The sequence below is a fragment of the Falco biarmicus genome, chromosome 6, assembly GCF_023638135.1.
Source record: "Falco biarmicus isolate bFalBia1 chromosome 6, bFalBia1.pri, whole genome shotgun sequence".
Lineage (NCBI taxonomy): Eukaryota > Metazoa > Chordata > Aves > Falconiformes > Falconidae > Falco > Falco biarmicus.
Window position 1 is genome coordinate 19,083,964 of NC_079293.1, and position 14,358 is coordinate 19,098,321.

Consider the following 14,358-nt stretch of genomic DNA (forward strand, 5'->3'; position numbering starts at 1 on the left):
CATTGCAGAGTTGGATGTTTTCAGTCATGTGGAACAAATCATTACCTAGAGCCTGCTTTGCTATGTGTAAATCGTTGTTTGCATTTTCATTTTGTAGGTATTGACCACCTTTTGGCACAGCATATTGCACACTTGTTCATTCGAGACCCATTGACTTTATTTGAGGAGAAAATACATCTAGATGATGCAAATGAATCCGACCATTTTGAGGTTGTGTCTGATGAAAAGGAATTTAATAAGTATATACATAAAATTGCTTGTTCTTTATAGTACTGGTTAATTGGAGGATGTCTGTATTGGTTAAAAGTTTTTTATCCTGAATTTTTCACTTCAGCTAGTTCTTTAGTGTGTCATTTGACTTTGCAGTTGTAAGCACATTTATTTATTTTTGTTTGGAGAAAGTGGTGGCTTATACCTTAAACACAATAAAACATGAAGGCCCCAAACTTGTTTCTATGTATATAAAGTGTTACGGGGAACCGTCTATTTTTATGGCTTCCTAAAAACTTTTTTGCATGACACTGATGTATAAATGTCTCTTATACAGCTTTATGAAGTGATAGCTATGGTAATACTAGGTATTTGTAGTTTGGGTGTGCATCAGTCTCATAAAAGAAAAATTGTAATCAACTAAATCTCAGCTGCCTAGTATTTTGCACATAATCCTCAAACAAAATAGTGTGAGAAAGTATTTGCTCGTAGGATGGGTAGCTATACTGTTGTTTTTAAGGAAGGCAGGACACTTGGAAATGCTTCTCTAACGTGATGGGCTCTTCCAGGGAAAATATTAGGACTCTAGTTATCTGCTTATTTTTCTTTATGTTATAGAATTATGCATGTCTTGATTGTGACAGATTATTTCATGTGCTTTGCAGAATATTCAGTCTACAAACTGGCAGACAATGAGGTTTAAGCCGCCTCCTCCAAATTCAGATATTGGATGGAGAGTGGAATTCAGACCGATGGAGGTAAGGAGAGCATGAGTATGCACAAAATCTCATTTCCTTTTAAGTGGAAAAGTACCAGGGATTCTGCTGTGCAGTATCAAACCTCTGTTACTGACGCTGTGTTTTCTCCCCTCTGAATTGCTAGATGCAAGCAAAGTGGACAGCAGTGTTTAAACAGACATAGACTGTGGGAATGTAACTGACAGGAGAATGCACTGCAGCATAGCAAAGCGTGCTAATGGATTTGGGGTGATGGGGAAGGGAATTGGGCTTGTATTAAAGCAACAGTAAACAAAGGCCCATTTAGCTTCTAGGTGCTGTATTTCTCCAGTACGTTTCCTGGCACTGAACAATTCCACTGTCATTGTTTTGTTTTTCACAAGTGCTTTTATTTTATAGCTGTCTTATTTCTGAGCTCTCTGAATTTAATCCCTTTAAAGTGGAAATTTAAAAGCTATTGTACATTTGTAATTACACAGGGAGCCTGAAGGTACAGGTTATTAGATAGTTTTTTAAAACTCAGGTGTGTTTTGGCTTTGGATTAAAGGGTTGAGCTTGAAGTGTGTGTGTGCATTGTGCATTTGAAGTCACTGCTGATGATTCCTGTTTGTGCATTACCGTCTCTGCTAGTAGAGTGTGTGTGAATGCAGGTACCAACAAGAACGTTCCAGTCAAATTGTTTTAAACTCTCCCAGATACTTACCCACTTCATGAGTGTGTTCCCACTAAAGTAATTTAATCTCTAATCCTTTTTTGTCTAGGTCCAGTTAACAGACTTTGAAAACTCTGCATATGTTGTGTTCGTGGTATTGCTAACCAGAGTGATTCTGTCGTATAAACTGGATTTTCTCATTCCTTTGTCCAAGGTAAGTGTGAAAGATCAGATTTATTAGAGCCAAATGCAGCATACTTGCATCATGGAATCAAGGTTAGAGACAAATAGTGTGGGAATTTCTGGGGTACCTAACAGTGTCTGACCATTGTAGAAATGTTTAGAAATACCATCGTCACAACGTTCTTAGGCTGGGAAAGGGTGTGTTTCCACCATTTTACATGTGGAAGGAGCTTAACCTGTGGAGGTCAAAATAAACGTATTAGGTACTTATTTTAATGTGGCTGATGCATGTGTCTTGTGTTCTTATTCACTGTTCTGTTTGTGTCTGGTGGAGAGGGAAAGGAGGAGTTCAGCATGCTTAGTGTTACACAGTATTTGAGTGAGAACAAATACTGCTGATTCAGGTCTCATACGTATGACTTGTTTTTAGACAGACCAGCCATACAAAATATGCTTTTTCCTTAATCTTGTTCTCACAATTGTTGAACTCTTTGGTGTGAAACTGTCCTTAACATGTTGTCTTTCTGAGGTATGTGATCAGAAAATGTTTTCTTAAAGGGATAGGCCTTGCAACATTATAGGTAACTTTAAAAAAAGGTCTTGCACTGCAGGAGGCTTTTGACAGACTGTATAATAGAAAATACTGCCAAGCACTGGCTACAGCATAGCTGTAATAGCCTGTGGCTTTTCTTAGTGTTTTTAATTAAAATGGAGAAAAATACTGAAGTTGTAAATCAACAGTAATCGTACCGTACAGTTGGTATGATTTCTAAAAGGAGAAAGTATCTTCCTGGTGTCAGGGTGTTCAGACTTCATAAATAATGCAGCACTTTAGCACGTACAGTGCATAATTACATTATTATCTGGAATGTATCTGTTATGTGGAATAAGATTTTTTTAATCTCAAAAGCACAACATTTTTAATGAAGAATACCAGTTAAGACTGAAAAAGAGACCAGGTGCTGAAAGAACCTGAATAGAGTTGGGGGGCATAAAACTGCTTGAGCTTGCCAAGCAGTTTGGCAGGTAACGCAGCACAGAACTGCACAACCATTGGTAAGCCTGCCTCTTTCAAGTAAAATAATACAGGTTTATGAGGCTAATCTCATGGTAATCTTTGTGGTCTGATTGAGTGCAGTTGTGCTCCCATCTGTTAGGACTGGAGTTCTGTCAAACTTTCAAAACAGCCTGTTGTGTAAATAGGTTTTGTAATGTACAATAAATGAAAACACTCTTCAAAACAAGAAGTGAAGATTTTGCATCGCCTGTAATTAAAGGTCAAACAAAGTATTCAGCAAATCCTATCCCTTGTTCTCAAGACAATACAGTAAAGCTAATGTCTGAAAGCTGTGTGATTTTAGTTCCGTGAGAACATACCAACCAAAACACTTGGACAAAATCTTCTGTCCAAAAAGACAGAGCAATGCTTATGTCACTTGCACAGCATATAAGCAGTACTTTGTAGACTTCTAGAGAAGCCTGCTATTTAGAACTTCCTTATTAGCAGTGTTAAGTTTAGCTGCCTAATGGATGTTTGAGTAGGGAATAGATACGAGTCCAATACCAAGTTACTGGAATTCTGTTTCTGAAATTTTGTTTAATACAATGATAACTGCCATTTCCCTAGCCATAGCTTGCTTCTTTTATTAAGACAATGACTGAAGTCTTTACAATTTTCTTCGTCTGTACTTAAATTGCATCTAAATAGACAAAGAAGTCTGCCAGATGGCATGCAACCTGTTAATCGTAGCTGTTTCTGTGTTTTCATCCAAACTTAAAAGTTTAGTGCAGCATGTTCTAACATAACACTACTACTTTTTCTGCTGGAGACCTAGTTTCATAGAATGTCACCTCTTTGTGGTTTTGCCCAGGACCCATAAAGAATGTAATAAAACTTATCTCTACAGCTTGGCCTGTTGTGATGAAAAAAGAAGTAACACAGTAGATGTTTCAGTTAATGAGACCAAAATGTGAGGATATGGGAGGATCCTGATTTTCTAAAATGTCACAAATCTCTGAAATACTTCTTTTGCCAGGTGGATGAAAACATGAAGATGGCCCAGAAAAGAGATGCTGTCCGGCAGGGAATGTTTTACTTCAGAAAAGATATTTGCAAAGGTATCACAACAAGCAAACTGATTTACGCTGTTGTGGATGTTCAGTGCATCTCTTGCCTTCTGACTGTTTCTTTCTTTCCCTTTGTTACCCATGAAGGTGGAAATGCTGTTGTGGATGGATGCGGCTCTGCACAAAACGGGACAGGCACAGAAGAGTACACCTTAATGAGCATTGATACAATTATCAATGGGAAGGTCATAGCCTCTTCTACCTGGAACATACAACTTTCCCCTCTATTCCACCCTCCAAGAAACCAGATCAAGCGTGTTTTGTGCTGACTCTGTTCTCTTACACAGGAAGGAGTCTTTCCTGGTTTGATCCCAATTTTGAATTCCTATCTTGAAAACATGGAAGTGGATGTAGACACAAGGTGCACCATCCTAAACTACTTGAAGCTTATAAAAAAGAGAGCATCTGGTATGTTTGACACTTTTGGAGATTGATTTTCTTGGCATTTTTCTACTTAAACAGTAATTGGGCTGTTCTCTAGTTTTCAGTTGGGTAAAACTAGTGGAAGCTGTGGTTGGCTGGTTAAGTGTTGAATTATTGGAGCAAAGGACTGGAGTGTGTTCTCTGGCTTAAATCTGGTCCTGGCTAGTTCTGATTCTAAATGTTTTGTGATCCACGTTAGAACTTAAATTAGGAATAATTGATACCATTACACTGTCCTCTAAGCTGTAATTGTATCTCCAGTTCAAGATGTCTCTTTTCATACGCACTTTCTGCTGCTTTTGCCAGTATATCGTCCACTTCTTACTAGTTTGCACATATACTAATCCCCTTTGCCTAACGCTTGGGTGTTGTAAGAGTATGTGAGGCTGGGTCCGATAGCCTGTTGTTACTAGTGTGACTCCAAAGTGTGCTGCTCCAAAGCATTCATAAGTCTAAATTCTGGTATGTAGAGCATGGGACCTTTACATACCTCTTGATAAGCTCCCCGATAAATCCTTCCTGTAAGTAGCAAAACTCCTTCAAGGCAGAGCAGACGAAGCTCTTCCCCTGTGTTCCCCATGTTGCAGTGTTTTCAAAGACAAGCAGCGTAATGAAACTTTATTCTGCTTTTCAAAATGCAGCAGTGTAATGAGTAAAAGATGTAGGCTAAACTTTAATTCAGAACTGGGCATGTAGCATAGTAGCAGCTTTACACACACACAAAATTTTAAGCTGAAGTGTTGCATTCCTTTTTAATTCTTAAAAATTGCTGGAGAACCTCCTAGCTAAAGACCTTTATAAACCTGAGGTGGAAAAGAGGACTTTCTCTCACCTGGTAATTCAATACTTTAGCAGTACCTCAGAATGGTAACAAATTTGAATTAATTACAACTTTCACTGTAAATGTTCTTTCCTAAGGCTGCTTGTTTATAGGAGGCTTTTGTCCTTCAGGTAACATAGATGAGGTTTTGAAGCTTGGCTTCACTGAAAGAAGAGAAACTGGCAGGAAGAAAACATCTGAGGCACATAGACCTTCAAAATAACAATGCTTTCAAAATATTCCGTTGTTTGTTACTGATTTTTTTCCCTTCAGAAAAATGCTGTTGAAAAAACAAGGAATGCCTGAGTCTTCCAGAGATATTTTTTTTTTTTTTTTTCCCCCAAGAGCTGATGACTTGGGCTTGATTCCATGCAGGTGTTCCCCTTCCAAAGAACAACTTTGCTACCTGGTGTAAAGTTGCAGGCATTGCAAAAGTCAGCTCGTGTATTTACACAGACCTAAAAGGTGTGAGGGTGAGGTACATGGAGTCTAGAGTTTAGATCTTAACTCTGCTGACCTGAAATAATTTTTAAATGCTGCTTCTTAGAACTTAAGAATTCACAGAATAAAATGCATTAAGTGTTGTAGTATTATGCCATGATGTTTCTCAATAGCAAGCTTTGGGTTATTCCAGTTTACTCTCAATCTTAAATGTCCATGAGCCTGCAGCCTGTCTAGCATGAGACATCTCCACAAGGAGTGGCCGTTTTTTTTAGATTTCTCTTCTCAAATGGTGAAAACGGAGCACTCATGAGTTAGACACTGGCACTTCAGCTGTGGTGCTTTAACTTTGCCCTGACACAGTTAATCTCTGCTTCAGTCCCATCTTCTCTTGCAGCATGGCTAGGTATGGTCCTCCTAGTCTATGTCTAGCTGGTGTGTGACTGCCACTGCTCAGGGAGGCTACAGACAGGTCTGCTAGGCAGGCAGCAGCTGCTGACCACCACCAGGTATTAATGAACACAGTATTAAGATAGCACCAAGTGATCCTTGTCCTGGTGTGCTCTCTCGGTTCCTAGCTGTCTGCAGTGTAGGTGCTTTCATGGTCAAGGGTAGGGCAGTAATCGTGGTGCTTGGAGACTGTTCACAAACATGATTTCCGTGATCAGTGCCTTACCCTTCTTGAAGCAGTTATCATTTTGGTCCCCATAAAGTCATACAATAAGAAATGCCACAGTTTTATTATATGCTTTTTGAAGAATGTAACTTCTGTACTTTTGCATGTTTAAATGCTCTTCCCGTTTACTTCATGATACACCTTCTAGTTCCCACGTTGTAAGATAATATTTCTCTACTCACTTCTTATCAACACTCATAATTTTGTAAACTTCTCAAGTACATTTGCTTCTGAACTTACAATGCCCTTTGTCATGTCTCTCCTTGCTTGGAAGTTGTTTCACACCTTTTGCCAGTCTTGTCTTTGCCTTGTCCCCAATACGTTCTTTGAGAGCTGCATGCTACGTTCATGACAAAGGTGCTGCAGACCTAAGATTTTCACAGTTAGGAAGGATGGGGAGTGACTAAGGCTGCCTGACCACTAGGTCTCTGTGTTGGTGTAAGTGCGCCTGCTCTCCTGCACTGACTACCTGCAGCAGCTTTTAGTCCAAAAATGTGTCTTTATGCTCTGCTCATCAACTAGCCCCAACGATTTTCTTGCAGGCCCCCTGCTTTTTGTTTTTGTGTGAGTTCTTTGGTATTGTTTTTCTGCCCTTTTTATATGTAGAAGGGTAAACTGGCCTCATTTCTTTAAAACATGACTTGCGTTTTTTGAGAGACATTTTTTATTTCTAATAACCTTTTTTATTCTGCTTTTCTTTCCTGTACTACTTGTAATTTTTCTGATTTGTGTTCCTGCGCCCCTGTTCAAAACCACAGATAAGATATCTTTAAACAGTCTTTGATGCTTTTTACTTTTGGTTTGTGTGTTCCTCTTTGCTTTGTCTAACTTGATTCCTCTTACTTTTTATAATATTCTTAAAATGAAGACTTCTGTAGTGGAAGCCCTTGACTCTTTCAAGAAAGCTGAGGTTCCAGTAGCTAGCAATGAAGGTTTTGTAGGCTCTTCAGGTATCCCATCAGCCTACCTTAATGTCTTACAAGTGTAAGGTAATTCCGACAGTACTAGTTAAGGTTTGCTTGCATCTGCTGCGTTCAGGAGGAAGATTCAGTAGCCTAAACACTGGTGTCTAGCTGGCCTCCAGCTACTGCTTCATAGGGATGCAGCTCTCCTGCAAGTGGTGTGTGCTATTTGATGACCCTGTATAGAAGTTTTGGGGACCCTTAGGCACCTGCTGGCTGCACTGTGGACTGCATAGTGAAGCAGAGGCATTGTGCACAAACCAGGAGTTGGGATTATTGTCAGCCTGCCTATTTTTTGCTAGGGGAGTTTGTCAGAGGGCAAAAGAATAGTAAGTCAAGGTAGACAGCAAAGCTAGGAACTGAGTTGGATGAATTGACTACAGAATTTATATGTATATGTAGTTGTTGTAGAGGTGTCTATTGGTTAGTCTCAGCCAGATTTTCTATTAAGTGACATGTTTAAGACCTCTTGATATACAAGCCGTTGGTAACACTGTTCCAGTAGCTGCTGTCTCATTACAATCTGAAAGGTTGAAGATTACAACAGATGAGTAGGTTTTAGACTATCAGTGATATATCAGCTTAATTATGCCTGCGGTTTAACCATATTAAAAAAAAAAAAACAACAAAAACCGAAACAACAAAACCAACAACAAAAAAACAACCAAACAAAAGTATAGGAATGTGTTTCTCATGAAAGCATGGACTATTCATTAATTGTGTATATAATGCATAGAACTTTAGGTGTTGTACTACTAAATTAGATGTATAAACTGAAATTTGACTTCCCCTTGCCTACAGGAGAATTAATGACAGTTGCTCGATGGATGAGGGAATTTATTGCACAGCATCCAGACTACAAGCAAGATAGCGTGATAACTGATGAAATGAATTATAGCCTTATTTGGAAATGCAACCAAATCGCACAAGGCCAGGCAGAGTGTCCTGAACTGTTGGGGGTAGGATTTAATAAGAAACAAAGTGGAAACAAAACTGGCTCTTTGTAATGAATGAATTTTTCTTAAATAATAGAAAGTTTAAGCCTTTTAGCAAAGCACTAGCAAAGATACTGTGAATCTGGTACAGTTTCATGGTGTAAAGACCAAAACAGGGATACTGCACTATAAAATGGGCCAATCTGCCTAAATATGCATTAAAGGCATCCTACAATAGACATATTCTTATTGTTAAGGTTTATACAATGTACATGTAAATAGTAAAATATTTTTATGATTAACATCAATGTATTTTAATAACATTGTATCTAAAGTTATTGTGAATTAGCTTGTAACTTTTTTATGCTTATTCTAGAAAGAAAAATTGTCCTGAACAGCTTTGTAAATGTAATGGTACTTGTATATTATATGCATTCCAGTTACTGAATGTTTACTGTAATTTTTTTAACCTGGAATGTGCTAGGTAATCTACCTTATTGTGTAAGAAAAAAAAAATAATAATCTTCTGGACCTACCTGAATCACAGATACATATTCCATTTGGGTTTTGAAAGTATGTAAGAACAGATAAATGCATGTGCCTCCCATCTGTTAATCTTTACAGTAGTTTCTCAGTTGCCACCAGACCTGCATCCACTCATGAGCTAAAACTCAGAGGAACAGATCTGCCTTTGTTTAGATAATGCATGTCTGCCTGTCTGCAAATGCATCATTTTTTTTCCTTTCTGAAGTAAATTTCTGTGCTCTTGCAGTTCAGAATGATTTAACAAAAAAGCAGTAATGGGGGAAACGCAGTGAAAGACTGAATGAAACAAGAACTGAACACAGAGCTGTCTCCACAGCGGGTGTTTCTGGTTTCTTTGTAGACTTCGGCACTCCTTAACTTGCTCTTTCTCCCACATTGCTGCTGTTTGCACAGTTGACAGCTGCAGTGCAAAACCAAACACCTGTCCATTCTTCCTAAAAGTTGAGTTTCTAATTTGTCATTCATTATTATAAATATTTTTGTCAGCATGTTTCCTGAAAGGTACTTTATGTAGATAGCTGAAGTACCTACAAAGCTGTAGGTATGGACAACTTAATCCCCTCTAGAAAATAGTTTCAAAGAAACCATGGAATGCACTAATCCTATGAATTGGGAGCCAGTGCTGGGAGTGACTGTAAAGTATTTAAAATTTAGCCATTGCAACTGTAAATAAGGTAAACTTAAGGGGCCTTTTTTGATTTAGCTTCTTAACTGACTTCTAGAAGTGAATTGCATTATGGGTAGATTATGCAGAGCTTAATGCAAGCATATATAAATACCTAAGGTGTAATGATTTTTTAAAAAGAACTAATGGAGAAACTGCAATGAAGAGGTGCACTAAGAAGCTTTTATGTACTGACATTAGACTTTGTTCTGTGTTCATGGGTGTGCTTTAGAGAATGAAAAGAATGTGTTTTTTTTTTCCTGCAGTGGTAAATTTGTTTTAATCAAGATGTAGGCATATGCTAATTTAGTTTCTGTAAGAAGGAAATAAAAATAAAATTTGCAGTATGTGTTGGTCACTTGCATGACTTGAACCCACGTTTTCAGATTCAAAAAAGTTGTATACCTGGCAAGTACAGTTTGTCCAGACTCACTTTGTTCGCAGTGAAACTTCTCGGGACTAATTGCAGATAGCCTACCAACCCTGCAACAGACACTCTTGCTAGTCTCATGGTAGCATCTGTCTGATTGCACAGCATCAGGTGCTCCGCTTTGAAGACCCCTAAAGAAAGTTAGAATGCTTTCCTGCTGGGACTGCATCAACACGTGTCCTTTTTCCCTTTCAGTTGATGTTAAATCAGCCATCTGGCCTGGTAGGTGGCTACTGTCGTGCAAGTGAGAGCCTACAAGCTGTGGCTGGAACTCCTTCACGAGTTCTTGCGTGCTTATTTTCAGAAGGGATGAGCAAGGTCAGACAGAGCTGCTGCTGGTTGGTTGAGGTCTCCATGGCTGCAGTATCCAAGCAGCTTGCGTTCGTAGATGAAGAGTTAAGGTGTGTGCTCCAGCCTATTCATGGTTGAGGGGCATGGTGAAGGCTCTCTCAGGGCAAACCAGAGTGGCTGCATGGAGGGGTGAGCTTTGCTGCTAGTTTTGAATATGCCTTAGAGGTGATTGTGGGCCTTAGAGAAGCCGGCCCTGGGCCAAGCTGAGGCACTGACCTTTTTCAGAGAGCTGAGAAACTCCCTTGGACTACGAATTCAAGATTTTTTTGGTCCTGTAGTCATGAAGTGCTTTCACAGAGCCTTTCCAACAGCCCCTTGAGCAAAGGGAGGGGAAGAAGCACCAAGTACCTGAGGTGAAATGCAATTGCTGCCTTGCCCAAAGACCTTAGCGGCAATGTGTCAGTCATGGCGCATCCCACGATTGCTAATGTGTTGGCCTGAGTTCAACCCCAGTAATTCACATCATGCCTCTTCCACTCAGTTTTCAGCTAGAAGATCCTGTTGTGAATTTTAGAGGTCTTGATGCTCTAAACAATACTCTGGTGCCTAGTTTTCTCTTGAGAGTCCAACTACTTGAGCACAAGTGTCTTTATTTCTGGATTATTTCAGCTGTGTTTTTACCATGGCCCAAATCTTCAAAAGGTGGCTCCTTGTGTGTGCATGCAGAGCTCTGCAAGCACTTTACCTTTCTGGGAGTGGTGCATCAAGAGCACCGTACAGCACTTTGGTCCTGCAAAAACATCTGTGTTTCACCTCTGTGAAACAAGCAGCACGCAGCTTGTAAAAGCTGCACTGAGCTTTCTTGAAAAATTGCCTTGTCATTTGTTTGCAGTCATTTTGTGTAATATTTTTAAGTGGGTTGTGTTTGGTGTGGTGATAATAGTGTTTTGCAGCAAATTTGAGAGACACCTGCTACATGGGAAGCGGGTCACAGGAGTGGTGATAGCTGAGGTTATTTCAGCAGCTGTCTGGATGGTGTGAGCTGGGTTTCAGCAGGAAAGCATCACTGCAGTCCCTTCACAAGAGACAGGCCCTTCCAACTGCCTGTAAAGGATAAGTAGCAACATATATGCATTCAAAAATAGGTTAGTAAGGGTGTGCTCTACTCCGGGAGAGCAGATGAGGGGACAAAATAGCGACCCTTGCTGCAGTGGGGTATCAGAAGACGTCTGTTGACTGATGCTAAGCTGTGCAAGAACCTGCGATTTACAAGAGAATAGAAGCAAGAATGTGCAAATTGAGCATTATAGCAGAAACCCTGGCGCTCTCAAGGTCTGAAAGATATGATGCTTCACCGGAATTTTCTTGAAGCCACCTTGGGGAGAAACAAACAACACTTGTAAATAGAGGTCTTCGCAATGAGCATACTTGTACCCTGGCGGAGGAGGGGGGGGCAATGCAGCTCCCGAGGTGAGCAGCTGGCAGGGTAGCAGGTTTTTGTGATTCTCGTCATGTGAGCTACACCACAATCTGCACAGCGTTACCAGTCTTGCTGTAACTTCTTCATTGCACCCTGTAACTGAAGGGCAACGGAGTGCACGCAATCAGGGGTGTTTTACAGGAATGAGGTCTAGTTTAAGGAGAGCTGGTCTGCAATGTCTCTTACCTGTAACTGAGCCACTAACACTGAAAGGAGTCAAGGGCCCCATTTCAAATGCTTCCAAGAAAAGATGTGAAAGAATTAATAAACCAGGTTTGATTCCTCCCTTTCTCTGTGTGGTGGGTTGACCCCAGCTGGCAGCACTCATTTGCTCCCTCCCAGTGGGACAGGGGAGGGTAGGAAGAGCAAAAGCAAGAAAATTTGTGGGTTGGGATAAGGACAGTTTAATAAAGGAAAGAGGAAAAGAACAAGTGATGCAAAGGCAACCACTCGCTACCCCAGGCTCCCCAATGCCCAGCCCATTTCTGAGCAACAGCCGCCCTAGAAGACAACCCCCCCACCTTCTGCTGCTTCCCCACTTCTACAGCGCAGCACGATGCTGTGTAGTATGGGCCATCCCTTGGGTCAGCTGTCCCAGCTGTGTCTCCTCCCAGCCCCTTGCCCACCCCCAGCCTGCTCACTGTGGGACAGAGTGGGAAACAACGGTGGCCTTGACGCTGTGCAAGCACGGCTCAGCAACAGCCACAGCCCCGGCGGGTTACCGACACCATTAGCCACAAATGCAAAGCACAGCACCGCGCAGGCTGCTGCAGGGAAAGGGGAGGCCGTCCCAGCCAGCAGCAGTCCCCTGCAAACAGGTCCCTCATCTGTCCTGCAGCCCGCACAGCCGTCACTGTAAGCAGGAAGATGGGATAGTAGGTTTTCCCCCCTCTGACTATGTGTGCTTGGTGTCTTCTCTATGAGCCACAAGGTAAGAATTGATTAGTGTATTGCCCCAGATGGCCACCTGCTGTGGGACACCTCTTCGGGTGAGGGGAAAGTGGCATTTGACCTTTTCTTATGTAAAACATCATATAATCAAAATACTGTACTGACGCAAAATAAGCAAAACACCCCACAGCATTATGAGATAGCAAAGTGCTTTCTGAATTCTACAGAAGAAATCAAGTAGGAAGGAACAATGAAGCAAAGGCAAATAAAGTGGTGTGGTTTAGGTTATGCAGTACCAAAGTGAAAATCCCTCTGCAAACCCTTCTGAAAATCGCATATATCCAGAAACATGCTGGAACCATGGGCTGACACTGGCAAAAGTGGTACAAGGATTTGGTGCTGGATGGGACCAGCTTCGAAGGAGGGCCATGGCTGCTTAAAGCCTAGACAGAGCTAGAGCTCCAAGAGCTGCAGACGGCAAATTTAGGTCAGTAGTCCCCAATAAAAGCATCCAGCCTCAGAATTTCTCTGGGTTTGATACAGCCTGTTCCCCCTCGCCTTTATGCAGTGCACCCCATACGCAGATATAACTGTACCAGGGATTTCCATTGCTTTTTTCCATCAGTTCATTTGGGAACAATTTAAAGTGTTAACTGTATTTTCTTTTGAAGGCCACAACAATTCTGTGTGTACTGGGTAAAACAGTTCACTGAATTTCAAATCCTTGTGATTGCCAGAGTGTTACTTTCACTGACTGCTGCAGGCCAGTATCAAGATCTCCCCTGGGCTTTGGTGTGCGGGTGCTTGCCCTTGGTTGTGGCCTCTGAGCAAAGCCCTGGAGATGGCAGCAGCAGAGCTCGTACGTCTCCCTGCCACTGGTGCTAAACCCCACAAAACTATGCCTTACTGTGCTTTTCCCCAGAGTCTTGAAGTTCAATGAGAATTACGAAGTTTGTATTAAAAGCAAGCTGCAGTGTACCAAGCTTCTGGTCCTGGACCTGCCGCCTTTTCTGCTACATATAGTTGCTCAGTGAACTTACCTCCCCTTCTCTCAAGGGCAATTTCATGGTTTCTTTAAGGTGGCAACTATATTTCAAGTTTATCCCTGGAGTCCTTCTGAGCTTGAGGAGAACAACAGCAGGTATGCCAGCGGAGCTCAGATAAGCTCCTGTGGGTACTAGGAAGCCACGCCACCCCATGGCCTTGTAGCTGGCAGCACTCTGCAGAGCCTGGTAAAAAAGACACTTGAAGCTAGCATTAACAGTGGGAACAGCATATATAATAACTCTCTGTGGTGGGTTGGCCCTGGCTGGATGCCAGGTGCCCCCCAAAGCTGCTCTATCACTCCCCCTCCTCAGCTGGGCAGGGGAGAGAGAGCACAATGAACGGCTGGTGGGTGGAGGTAAGGGCAGGGAGATCACTCAGCAATCAACCGTCATGGGCAAAACAGACACAGCTTGGGGAAATTAGTTTAATTTATCGCTAATCAAATCAGAGTAGGATAATGAGAAATAAATCCTAAATCTTAAAACACTTTCCCCCTTCTCCTCCCTTCTTCCTGGGCTCGACTTCACTCCCCATCTTCTCTCCCTCCTCCCCTCCAGCAGTGCAGGGGACAGGGAAAGGGGTTGTGGTCAGTCCATCACACGCTGTCTCTGCCGCTCCTTCCTCCTCAGGGGGAGGCTCCTCACACTCCTCCCCTGCTCCAGCCTGGGGTCAGTCCCACGGGAGACAGTCCCCCGTGAACTTCTCCAGTGTGAGCCCTTCCCGTGGGCTGCAGCCCTTCAGGCACAGGCTGCTCCAGTGTGGGCTCCCCACGGGGTCACAAGTGCTGCCAGCAAACCTGCTCCAGCCTGGGCTCCTCTCTCCATGGGGTCAGAAGTCCTGCCA

General features: G+C 41.9%; 1 protein-coding gene across 2 annotated transcripts in view; it reads left to right on the plus strand.

Moving 5' to 3' along the window:
* The window catches only part of GCLC (glutamate-cysteine ligase catalytic subunit), a 36,206-nt gene extending 26,483 nt beyond the window's left edge, over positions 1–9,723 (plus strand). The window contains exons 10-16 of one of the 2 annotated variants that reach the window (XM_056343331.1): positions 98–210; positions 876–968; positions 1,709–1,813; positions 3,819–3,900; positions 3,997–4,094; positions 4,197–4,317; positions 8,033–9,723. In XM_056343331.1, coding sequence (XP_056199306.1) covers positions 98–210; positions 876–968; positions 1,709–1,813; positions 3,819–3,900; positions 3,997–4,094; positions 4,197–4,317; positions 8,033–8,238 — 818 coding nt within the window. In that variant the 3' untranslated portion in view covers positions 8,239–9,723. The remainder of the gene's footprint in view (positions 1–97; positions 211–875; positions 969–1,708; positions 1,814–3,818; positions 3,901–3,996; positions 4,095–4,196; positions 4,318–8,032) is intronic. The other variant, XM_056343332.1, reaches the window with a different exon arrangement.
* Positions 9,724–14,358: the final 4,635 nt, after the last annotated feature.